Below are 12,895 nucleotides of genomic sequence, written 5' to 3' on the forward strand. Positions count from 1 at the left end.
GATGGAGATGGAGGCGGCGTCGGGGTTGGCTGCGGCTCTTGAGGTCCTTGAGGACCCGCAGCCGGCTGCTGCGGCATCTCCGCAGCTGATGGCTCCTGCGACGTCTCGACTGCAGCCGAGGTAGGAGCGATCTCGGTAGCGGCCTCGCCTGCCGAGAACCCGGCCGCAGGAGTCTCGGTCTCGCCGACGACCGCGGCGTCGACACTCGGGCCGACATCCTGGGCGGGGGATGTCGGATTCCCGGCAGTCTCAGTCCCGCCCCTAGCCGGGTTTGAAACCTCGGCGCGGGAAGTGGGAGCTGCCGGGATCTCGGACGCGATACACGTCCGAGATTGCGTGGCCATTAAAGCCTCCCTACAGAAATAAAAAGCTTAGTCATTCGCATGATTTTGAAGAAGGAAGCCGGCATCAGAGGTAGAGGTAATAAGAGCCTTACCCGACGATCAGGGGTTTCGGCTTAGGACCACGTGCCGCGGTTTTCTTCCGCTTCACGTTCTGCGAAAGATTCTTCTCGGCGGGGCGCTTTGCAACCGCGCGCTTCTCCTGAACCGGAGCAGCGGCAGCAGCCGGTTCCGGCGCCTCAGCGGCATGCTCACCCGAGTCAGCTATTTCAGGGATAAGGCAGGATTAAGCATTTTGGTTACGAGAATTATGATGTTTACAAGAAGATGGTAGAGACTCTTATATTCCATACGGCGAGGGCCGGTGTGAGCAATCGGCATGAAGTCCTCCGAGTCCGGATCTTCATGGTCGATGGTCAGGCGCGGGGCCGCAAAGCGTTTGTCCGGGGATTTCCCGTCTTCATTCTCTTGACGGGCGAACCTCTGCAGAGAAAAATCAGGTGCCGCCGAGTTAATTCAAAGCAAGGCCCGTATAATCTTATATCGGACGAGAGCAGAAGTTACATATAAACGAGAAACTTACCGGGGGCGCTCGGTGTTTCCGGCTGTACGCGGGCATACCCCAGCTCCAGTGCTCCGGCAGGCTGATCTTTGCAATCGCTTTGACCCGGCGCCGGACGTCGGCCTGGTCAAGCCAGACTGTCGATACTCGGTCCGGGTCGAGCTGACCGCTGTAGAAACACATTTTGTGTAACCGGCGCTGGAGTGGGCACAGCCGCCGGTACACGAAAGTTGCCAGGAGATCGTCGGCCGTCATCCCCTCCTCCTTGAGCTCGAGGATGGCGGTATGGATTTCGTTGACCTCCGGATTGGTCTATTTAGGATCGAAAGACCAATTCTTCTTCTCTTCCGGGGGGCCGACTTCGAACCCCGATAGGTTGATCTTGTCAGCCGAAGAGGAGTTTTTGACATAGAAAAGGTCTTGAGCCACTTTTTACATGACTCAAGACCCTGGATCCTTGGGAAAGCCGAGTTACAGCGAGGGACGATGGTGGCGGCGCCGCATTGGGTCATCGGCTTTGTGGCACCGGGATTATCTTTGTCTGGGAGAACCTGTGGCCGGAACATGAAGTACCGGGACCACAGGTCAATGGATGGCCAGAGGCCGAGATAACCCTCACAGCAGGTGACGAATGCTAAGAGGGTGAGAATGGCGTTCGCTGGGAGATGGTGCGGCTGAAGGCCAAAGAAATCGATTAAAGTGCCGAAGAAATCGCTAGGGAGGAGAGCGAAGCTGCGCTCAAAATGAGAGAGGAAGACGACGCACTCACCGTCTTCTGGAGTCGGAACGATTTCCTTGCCGGGAACCCGGCACTGGACCTCCTCCGGGACTCGCCGAGAGCGGCGGAGCCACTCGATGTCCGTCGGGGTCACATCGGAGCCTTCCCAGGCGGCGCGCTCGGAGCTGGTCCTCTCCTCCGCCTGAGAAACAGGGTTGACGGCCGGGGCGCGAGAAGAAGACGCCATGGATGGAAAGTAGATCTAGGGTTTGGAGGTTTCGGTGGAGATGGTGCTTGCGCAAGGCTCGGGCGAGCAAGCGAATGCGGCGGAGGCCTAAGTCGTTGCGGGCGAAGCAGCGGCGGTTGCGAGCTCGGAGGCGAGAAACTGCGGTGGCGGAGTTGCTCGGAGCTAGCAAGCGGCAGTGAAGTGCGCGAGGAGCAGAGAAGAGCGAAGGGGCGAAGAGAGCAAGGAGTGCGAAGGGTTTTCCGCCCATGCCCTCCTCCTCCTTTTATACCCGAGCCGCAGTAATGGGGTGCGCGTTTCCCGTGCAATCCCCTTAGTGGCTAATGGGAAGATTGCCTGTGATTTGGGCAGTTATGTCCATCAAGGCGCATGCTCGGTTGCTGCGCGGCGTGCCGCCGAGAATCCCGCGAGATCCGGAGAATGTGTGTGCGTGTGGAAACCGAAGCCCAATCCTTAAATGGCTCGGTCGGCTTTACTGTCCGGTGAGACGGCACGCTCGCCTCAAACAGCGCAAGGGCAGTAACTCGAGCCTTATCCTCCCGTTGGGATAAAGAGATAAGAAGTCCGAATCACAGCTGGCGGTTACGTCGGCAGAAGCAAGCTTTTAATTGTCGGTCACGAAGAAGAAAGAATCTCGGCTACAAGCAGGATAAGTATGACAGCCCGGAGTCCCGAATCAAATTGATCTCGGCTAGGAGAACCTGGGGATATCTCGGCGTCCTTCTTAGCTGGATTCGACTAAGCGTTGGTGGTCTGTCTATGGGAAACTGTCGCAGCCCGACATATTTCTATGACGGACCACAACTCAAGAATACAGCTCAAGGAGCACCATTGTAGAGCTTGTCTATCCCGGCTAATACAACAAGGCAGGAGTAGGAGTCTTACCTCTGCAAGAGGGCTCCGAACCTGGGTAGATCCGTGTGTTCTTGCGTGTTCTTCTTCACGTCCTCCCTCCTCCAGATCCCTCATCGTCCATCGGCCCCAAGTTAAGCCATCCTATGGCATCTGCCGTGACACCACCACAACATGTTGTCATCACCAGCAAAACCACTTAGGAGAGAAATGCCCTTTCACCTTTGGCCGTGCCTAGGCCTCGTCCTCCAGCCCGCGGGCTGGCCCGGCCCGTTTAACTTTTTTTTTGAAATTTTTACAGTACGTACCTACCTACCGTAAGCCCATCTGTTCTTCTTTTCTAAGCCTGGCCCAATCCCACAACGGCCTGCCTCTCTTTTGAAATTTCTTTTCTCCAGGCCGAGGCAGCCCACTCAGCAGGCACCTCTCGATCCGATCCTTCCCGATCCAGATCTCTCCTTTTTCGTGCGCCAATTCTCTAATCATCCTTCTCCACCTTAACCCGATCTCCCGGTCCACCTCCAGCCTCGTCCCGATCTAGTGCGGGGGCGGTGCACGCGCGGCGGCATAAGCTGCGCAAAGGCCGCACGGGGTGGCGGCGACAGCAGTTATGTGGCCCGGCCGGCCCGTTGGCCAGCTATAGTTGTGCCAGGCCAGGCCCGAGCCAGTCTCCCAGGTGGCCAGCTCCAGACACTCCACGATTGGACCCTAGCCGTCGGAGGAATAGGAGCCACCGTTCTGTCGGTTCCCCTCGTCTCCGACCGTCTATTAGGTATCGGACGATGAGGGGAACCATAGATAAACATCTGGCTATAGTTTGAGTACCTTCTTTGAAGGTTTTGTGTCCTCACGACGGCGTCCTGACGATGGAGGCGGCGGCGTGTGGAACAATGGTCTCCCGGCTCCATCCTCGTCATGGTGTAGTCAACACGATCTACTCCATGGAGCTAGTGGATCTCGCGGTTTATATTTTTGTTATTTTGGTCTTCTTCCTCACCGGTTCGGCGACGGATCTGCGTTTCGACAACCTGACTTGCAAGGGGTGTGTCCCCGGCCAAAGTGCGTTCAACCATAATAAGTTCTCATCGGTTGCGGCGAGCGACTCATGCGGCTATTCAAAACCTACAAGGTTAGTCCAGCTTGTGCAGGTCTGGTCTTTTGGAGTTTCATCACGAGAGACATGGAGAGATTTCAAGATGCGGATAACAGATCTAGAGATTTTTACTTCGAAGAATCTTGATGTAACTTATAGTTTTATTAGGGATCTTCGTTGTAGTTTTTTATTTCAGTTTAGTTGATACTTTGTACTCTCTTTATTGAATCAATAAAGTCAGATATTTCTAAAAAGAAGAAGGAAGAAGTATATACCTGTACTTGCGTTCCATCGAGCAGGTCCCATGGCATTGGCAGCAGCAGCGAAGCAACACCAGCGATCTTCCTTTCCTTCCTCCCAAGGGAACGGGACGACACATTCGTAGCCACCTCAGCTCGCGACCGGCAGACGAACTGACAAGCAGAGCAGGCTGAAGTAAGGCATCTCGGACTGCGAGTTCTGATGCGCACGCGCTTGTGCGGCCTAAGTCGTCGAGGATCGCCCCCTTGTCGCTTCCAGCCGCCGGCGCCGCCCCCTTCGAATCCCGGCGGCGGCTTTCTAATCTGTCGCCGGCTCATCCCCCTTCGGATCCCGCTGCTGGCTTGCATTTGCGCGCAGACACGGATCCCGCCTCCGGCTCGCATTTGGGCGGTTGGAGCAGCCAAGGAGCGCCGCTGCGCCGCCCGTTTCTTTTCGTAAGGGGGAGAGCGAGATGCGAGGAAAATTGGAAAAGGAAAAAAGAAAAAAAACTGGAGATAATTGCGGAGGGAGAAGGTAACGACGGAAGCTGGAGATAATTTCGGGATGGCGAGATTGTTATCCTGTTTTGGAGGAAACCAGATTGTGTGTGCATGGGTGGCAAGGACGGAGGTCGATCGGGGATGTCAGATTTTCTTACGATGGTTTTTTCGCTCGGGTGGTAGCACAATAGGACATGAGGGACCGACGTAAGTAACTGTAAATTAAGAAATAGTAAAGATAAACTTTAAGCGGCGCTTAAGTGTTTGTATGGACATAGTGATCATTTTTAAGTCTAAACCCATATTTTGGGCCAACCCATTTCAGGCCCAACCTATAAAGGTTCAACCCAGGACACCTATAAAAAACCTCTATAGGTGTCCCGGGTCCTTCTCATTTCTCTCTTTCTCCTCTCCTTTCTCTCCTCCCTGCCTCCCGACGCCGACGCCGGCCTCCACCACACCGCCGCGACGCCGCTGCCGGCCTCCACCACACCGCCGCGACGCCGCTGCCGGCCTCCCGGGCCCCGCCTCCTCCATCCGCGCGCCTCCACCGCGCCGCCGACGCCGGCCTCCACGGCCCCTCCATCTACGCGCCAAGGAATAGGCTACCTGGTAGATACTATCGATACATCAGGTGCAATAGAGTAGTGTGTGCAGGCATTTTCATGTTAGCACTCGATGCTATAGTTGATAGTTGAGCTTAGGACTTGTTTGTTTCCCTCCTAGATTATATAATCTTGCTTACGAGTCAAGTGTAACATAGTAAAAGACCACCAGGGGTGCCAAAATAATCTGAAATAAGCTGCCCAGGAGATGATTATTTCAGATTATTTTGGCATCTTGGGTGATCTTTTATAATACTACCATTGGACCATGAGCTAGATTATATGATCTAGGAAGAAACAAACAGATAACAAAATTATAAACTTTGGTCTTTCAGTCCTGACATAATGGCTTTTATTAGCATTCCGTTGATTGGTTAGATGGTTATAGTTTTACATTGTTTCTTTATTACTGCTTATGACCCCCCACATATTGCCCCGTTGTTATATTTCTAAAACAATTCTGCTTCAGCCTTGAGAAAGATGCGGAAAGCTAAGATGGGCGGCGGAGATCTCACTAGAAACTTTTGTAAGAACAGAAAAGCTTGCAAGACTGAGTGGATCTCAGGTCTCTAGTTTTTCTTTTTCTCCTATCCCCACCCTTTATTGGTGCATTCACAGTTGACTTAATGATTTCTTTTCTTCAACTAGGTCGCTTGCGTGATGGGGACTCTAGTCAAGATGTTTGCACTAAGCTATCTGATTGCGGTCGAAGTGTCGTCTCAATTTCTTTATGCAATGGTAATTATAGATACTGCTACAGTCTTCTTAGTTTTCCAGCAAATATATATTGAAACACTACCAGTTCAATGATCCGAGCGAGTTGCAATCTTCTGTAGGAGACATAACCTTATTTTCATGCTCGGGCATGGCTATAGGACATGAAGGGTACCGTATTACAAGGTTTCTAAGTTCTGCAAGTTTGGTTAGGGCTTTACATGGTAAAACAAACGAGCACTATTTTGACTTAAAGGTTGACACTGACATTCACTGCTTATTACTATTTTGTTTGGTTCTGATCATTATGTAATCATTACTTGCCTTATTATTGTTTTGTAGATTGAAGTGCGCCGTGAAGGCAAGGAAGTATATAGGGGTTTTATGGGTGAATATGATTTAGTTCACAACGTTGCTGTTGTCAAAGTCTGTGGCTTCCGTGATGTTACTGTTGGAAATTTCCATCGTAAGCTGAAATCTGTGCCCCATGGTGAGGCATGTGTAGTTGGACGTGATGTCTCTGGTGACCTAATGGCCAAGAGTGTGGAATTGGGTGAAGATTTAAGGGCATATGTGGATGATAAAGATCTTGACAGTAAAACCTCAATGGTACACTCGCGTTACAATAAAGCCATTTTATTCTGTTTAATTTATTTTATGCATGTAGGCAATAAAAATGAATTTTATTTTATATTTAACTCTTGTTCCATACCATTTATATTTTGTTCAAATGTAACCTCATTACCTGTCACCTTTATTTGGGAAGGTGCAACGATCTTTTCTTTTCATGGGAAAGTTGCTGGCACGAACCTTTTTTTGGTTACGGAAAGAACAGTTTTCCTACCATGGGGCACAATTTTGAAGTGTCTGGACCGTTACTGGAAAACCTGGGAAAAGGAGAGAGGTCTTGCACGTTCAACAAGTTTGGTTGACGGGTATGTCTAACTGATGTATGCCTTTCATTAGTTCACCTACTCCATTCTACCTCACTTCCTCTTCTCTTGCATGAGCTTAGAAGGTCAGGCTTTTGTGTTCCAGACAGCATATGTATGTGATAATCTGGATCATTCACTGCCCTTCCTTATCTTGTTTGGCATCTGCATTTTTCAGTTTCTCAATGTTTACTTCAAATATTAACTTGTTTCTTTGACACCTCAACCAAAATATTTGTTGTTCTTAGGCATGTATCACAGTTGCCTTGTATTATATTTTTTGTATTTCTTATGCCATTGTTGCAGCTGCATGTTTGTCTTACTGAAATGTGCATACTAGAAGGCATTATCATCATGTTTTTCATTAAACATTTATTATATCCATACAACTTCAGGTCATATTTTCTGTATCTTGTTTTTGGCCTATGATTCTAACTAGGTTTTGGCACCATTTTGTGTATTAACACACTGGCTTGATCCATTTTATTTTTGGGTTACTGGTAACTATTATTTTCTTCTGCAGGTTTGGAGCACCTGTAGGTGGTAAATCTAACAGACACCCAGAAGGTGAGCCTCCAGCCACTGAAGACTTCTTAACATTGTGGTATCGTGCAAATTGTTGCGGCTTTGTAACGATATCTATTTAGATGCTGTGCAAGTTTAGCTCTTTACATTTTTATATCAACTAGATTAGCTCTTTTACTTGTACGCTTATACTGCTTGAGTATATATATATATAAAATCCATTTTACTCCCAAGTGTAGTTACTCACACATTGAAAAACCCACTTTGGGTATGTGTACATACCCATACTCCTATCATTTCTGGACGGAGGGAGTATATATATAAAACTAACCTTGTTGCACCAGGACGCAGGGATTGTCTCAACCAGGAACACTTAGATATAGACTTGAGTCAGCATTTCTATATTTGCTGACCTTTCTTAGCTCTCCTGTACGACTAACAACTATTCCAAAATGTATGTTTCTCAGCTGGCATGATTTTGGTCAATGCTTTTGAAGAGCCTTTTGGCGATATACGTGGTGAAGGTGTTTGGGCAAAACTTGGTGAAAAAACTTCTTCTAGAATAAATCGCAGTGTTGTCGCACTGGCTTCATTCAATGGTGACTTTATAGTGACGTGCCATTTACTGTTTAATGTTTGTTTTGATCACAACTAGCTGATAACCAGACTACCTGATAACCAAAATGTGGTGCAGGAGAAAAAAGAAATTTTGCATGCACGGGTTTTTTTATTGGATGGAATGGATCTACAAAGATTTTGACATCGGCAAGCTTGATTAGAAATTCTGGTGACGAGAACAACATTGTTGAAAACTTGAGGGTTAGTGCTTATTATCATGCTATTGCTTGTTCTTTTAAGGTGCTGCTTAAGTCTCATCATTTGTATCATTTTCAGATTGAAGTGTTGCTTCCAAGCAACAGAAGCATAAATGGGACGTTAGAGCATTATGATCTACATTACAATGTTGCTCTAGTCAGTGTCAAGAATTGCTATAATCTTCGTCCAGCAAATACTCTTGCTTCTTGGCCTATGTGTTCTGATGTTGCAGCCATAGGGCGTTGTTTCAAATCACGTGAATTAACGGCTACGAGTGGGCAGCTAATTTTCTCGACAAGCGCACTTGATTGTTTCTTACTTCCATATTCCTCGTGCAAGATTACTAAGGTAATTATATGTTTTTGTATTGCCTACTTTTTTATGGTGAGTAAATATAGTCAATTCCCTATTTGACATTGGAAAAAGATGTACTTTCTTATCTGCCATTGAAAAATTTGCAGTTCCTTATCTGCCATCAAGTTTATCTTCGGTTCCTATCGTGCCACTGCAGTGTACAGAACCTACTAGCGGTGCTATTTTTGGTATATGAAAAAGGCAAATATGCCCCTAGGATAGGACGCGGCAAATGTTTCCATCACCCTGTTCAGCTGATGGTTTCTGCGGCTGATAAGCTGGCTGATGCTGTTTTGTTGTGAGAGAAAAACACTATACCATGGCTGATAAGCTGAGCTGAGTAGAGATCTTTGTTTCCTTTCATGCCATTAAGGTGCAAAGACCTCTATGTTCAGTTTCAAGCACACATAATATTAGTTCAAATGGTATGAAAATATTATCCAAAACATGACACAAATACTGGTCCGAACACATTATCAAAAGAAAAAAGTGAGTCTGAACACATAGTTCATAGAGATGGCCCAAATACACCATGTCTGGCATGCAGTTCCTTAAGGGACAGAAGCTCCACATAATGGTTTAACATACATTGGTTCACAGAAACCAAGCCAAGCAAAAGGATGACATGCTCACAGCTCATGGTACACTTTCACATCATAGACTAAGCATTTGAATGCTTCTCGTAGACTTCGAACGACTAGTAAACAACTGCTTCTTGCTTGTGGTAGCCATTACTGGGCTATCAAGTGGCTGCAATATCTTCGCCTTCTTTCTTTTCCCTTTAGGCTTCTCCTTCTCCCCTTCTTTCCTGATTGCCGTAGCAATTTTCTTTCTTTTCTTGGTTGGCACAGCAGCAGGACCTACAGCTTGTCCATCTGAACTGGACATCGACGCAGCCATAGGATACTCAATGGAAAGGGCCTCTGGCAGCCACTCGCAGACCTACACCTAAACATGTATGCATAAACACATTTCAGCCCCCACAAATAGTCACAAGGTCATGCAATGAATCTAATTTGATATCTTACCTGATGGATTTTCTAGAACATGATGTGTCACCTTTATTTTTATTTTATTTTCAGTTGAAGCCTCATATTCTTTGACTACATAAGGAAGTCACTTAGAAAACATTGCAAATTTTAATGGAAACATAAGACTGTAAAATTGAGTGCAAACCTTGCTGGAAAACTTATACGAGTTGCCGATGCATTATCATCAAAAGCAACAATGCTCGACTCTGTGGCTGCTTTGGTGGTTCTGCTCTGTTTTTTTCGTGGTCCTCTGCATAATATGAAAGAAAATAATGTATGTAAAAACAGGGTCATTGCACCAAGGAATTAATGTAAAAACATGTGAACAACGTTTCATGGATTTGTAGTGTTTGTGCCAATTATCGAAGCTCTCTACTAGGTTGTTGTTACATGTCTTTTTTCAGTGGCAAATAGGGAATTTACTCGTACATATATAGTTGCATCAGAGTGAGTTGGTTAGCAATACCTATTTGGAATAGAAATCACAACCCGTCGATGTCACTTTGCTAGCTTGGGATTGGAGGTCCTCTTGTTACTCTGGATGGGGATGTTCTTGGCATGAACTTCTATGATAAGAAGATAGGAACCCCTTTCCTGTTTTGGGCAGACATTCGTAAAATTTTAGCATCGTTTGACAAAAGAAGGTATTCAAATGCATATCGCATATATTATTTTTTCTGAGCATTTAAAGAAGTTTGCTACATGATCTATTTAATGGTATGCTTAACAGTACGACGGGAGAAATTTGCAATGATACCTCTGGTGTGCCTTTGTGAAAAATGGATAGGGATTGCATCGATAGGTTTAACAGGTGGGTATCCTGATGCATGTTATATGCTTGGAGCATTTCATCGATTGACTGTCAACAATTATGCATTCATAACTACAGGTGGCCTGTGCCCATGCCATGCTGACGGCGTCCTGATTATGTGGATGAGGATAAATTTGATGCTGATGAACGCGAGTACTGCTATATTAAGGGAGTGAAATTCAGGCACGCATAGATGCAGTCACGCCCTTGATTCTTCTCTCCATATCGTTGCACCTGTGCCACCTTTTTTTTTAAACTATCCTGTGTCACTTGTTATGGTCCTTTTGTTGCCAAGCCTACGTGCTGCTTCTGTTTCTTAGGATTATGTTGTGCTCTGTCGTGTAATAATGCATTGTGGTACTCGTTAACCGACTAATTAGTTTGCATTATTGTTTTGGGCCCAAGACAGCATTCTGCATTTGGACATTTTTGGGCATGTTCGGACTTTAGGATTCTTTGAAAGAGATTGAAAGCAACCTGTTTGGTGGCAAGAACTATTGGATTCAACCTTGCCATTTTGGGGGGCAAGAACTATTTTGTCTGTGATAGCTGTGCCGTTTTCATCGTTAGTATTTCTTTCACTACTCTACTCCAAGTTTCTTGAATCCTTAGTCACATTTTCACGCGGACAGTTTGTGTTGATGTGCGTGCGTGATACATCTGATTTCCTTGCTTGCATCTGATTCTTGCATGCACGACCAATGACGCAAGCGGGACATTGCACTGCAGCAGCATAGTAGATCGATCGAGATCAGTACCAGGGAAATCAGATTGACGATACGCATCAGATTTTGCCGGGATGGGATGGGATGCTGCTCCTCTCCCAGGATTGAGCGCCATGGATTTGCGCTAATTTTTTTTAAATAATATGATTTTTAATATATTTTTAACATAATACGCATTTTTTAAATTTTTTAAACATAATTCGGCCTCGGTTTTGGCTTAGGCTGACTGAGCCTACTCGGCCTGGCTGAAGCTGAAAAGGCCCGGTCCTCCGCAGCTCAGCCAGCAGGCTCTCGGCCTGGCCCAAGCCAACAGGAGCCCAGTCGGCTTCGCCGAGGCCGACAAGCCAGTCGGCCTAGCTGTGGCCGATTGGGGGCTGGGTGGGTCGAGGGCCCAGTCTTTCTTTTCTTTTTCTTTCACTAGGAAGCGGCCGTATGCTAAGTAAGCCTCCCGAGCGGCCTCCTGAAACGGAAAGTACGCCCCATCAAAAAATGCCACCGCAGCCTGCAGCCCCGTCATCGCACGTATCCATCCCCCGTCTGCGCTTGCGTTCGTGCGACCAAGTGATCCGCCAGGCTGTGCTTTTTTCCATCAAGCGACCATGTAAGCGCAGCAAGCAAACTATAGGTTTTTTCCATTCGTTCTCCCCTACCTACCGCATCAATAGCAGAAAATGCATACGTCTTTCGCTGCTACTTACGAGCTAGCAACTGTAGATAAATCTGCTTAAAACAGCTACTGAAGGGAAGCAACTAAAGGTACGTATGCTTGCAAAAACGTCTCCAAAATCTCTCCATAACACTCCCTTGCTTCTAATTTCTTGAACAAGAATTCAATCAGCAGCATACGAACAAGGAGCAACATAGTGCTAATCTGTAACATCGAAAATAGTCATGAATTCAGTTAAAAAAATAGTCATGAAGAAAAAAAAACTTATGCCACCACACAAGATTGTACAAATCTACACACCAGGATAGCCACCACACTTAACACAAACAATTTAGATTTTGCTGCGCCCTGGTGGCAATTTTCGCTATTCTGGTGAAACTTCGTCTTTTATACTTTTCATGCTAGCAATTACTGCTCTTGTGTTAACAACTTTAACTCTCATAGTACCAACTATTTTTCTCATCTAAGCAACTTTGGCTACAAAAAATGTTATAAGTATCGACTCTTGCTCCCGTACTAGCACCTATTGCATACGGCAAATTTGTCTTTCATACTGACAATTTTGACTCATATACTTGCAAATTTGACTTTTATACCGTCAATTTGACTTCATACTAACAATTTGGCTTTTATACTTGCAACTTTAATACTCATACTAACAACTTTGATTGCAACAATAATTCTTATACTAGCAACTTTGCCGGCTATCCTTGCACTTTGACTCACATATTAACAATTTTGGTGTGGCAACTTTGATACTCATACTAGCAATTTTGCTGCTATACCTACAACTTTCACTCATATACTAGCAACTTTGACTGATATATTAGCGACTTGTTTTACATGCTAGCAATTTTGGTTCATGTATTGGCAATGTTGACTCTCATACTACCAACTTTGGTTTTTATACCGGCAACTTTCACTCACGTAGTAGCATCTTTAGCTGCTATAGGCAACTTTGACTTCTCATGCCAGCAACTTTGGCTGCTATACTGACAACTTTCACTCATATACTAACAACTTTAACTGTTATACTGGCGACTTTGTTTCACATGCTAGAAATTTTGATTCCTATATCGAAAACGTTGACTCTCATACTAGCAACTTCGACTGCTATACCATCAACTTTCACTCACATAGTAGCAACTTTGAGTACTATACTAGC

At 46.2% G+C, this 12,895-nt stretch overlaps 1 protein-coding gene across 1 annotated transcript; it reads left to right on the forward strand.

The window, feature by feature from the left end:
* Window positions 1-5,650: 5,650 nt before the first annotated feature.
* Window positions 5,651-10,441, forward strand: LOC100825478. Its single transcript, XM_024458958.1, has 9 exons — window positions 5,651-5,720; window positions 5,804-5,893; window positions 5,992-6,125; window positions 6,212-6,478; window positions 7,790-7,925; window positions 8,021-8,145; window positions 8,221-8,490; window positions 10,038-10,171; window positions 10,417-10,441. The coding sequence occupies exons 1-9, from the start codon at window positions 5,651-5,653 to the stop codon at window positions 10,439-10,441; spliced, it is 1,251 nt and encodes a 416-aa protein (XP_024314726.1).
* Window positions 10,442-12,895: the final 2,454 nt, after the last annotated feature.

The sequence above is a fragment of the Brachypodium distachyon genome, chromosome 1 (assembly GCF_000005505.3).
Source record: "Brachypodium distachyon strain Bd21 chromosome 1, Brachypodium_distachyon_v3.0, whole genome shotgun sequence".
Classification (NCBI taxonomy): domain Eukaryota; kingdom Viridiplantae; phylum Streptophyta; class Magnoliopsida; order Poales; family Poaceae; genus Brachypodium; species Brachypodium distachyon.

Coding starts and splice junctions, on each gene's coding strand:
- LOC100825478 (XM_024458958.1), top strand. CDS start 5,651: ATGGGCGGCGGAGATCTCACTAGAAACTTTTGTAAGAACAGAAAAGCT. Junction 8,491..10,037: donor CCTCGTGCAAGATTACTAAG/GTAATTATATGT, acceptor TCACTTTGCTAG/CTTGGGATTGGAGGTCCTCT. Junction 10,172..10,416: donor GCATCGTTTGACAAAAGAAG/GTATTCAAATGC, acceptor TCATAACTACAG/GTGGCCTGTGCCCATGCCAT.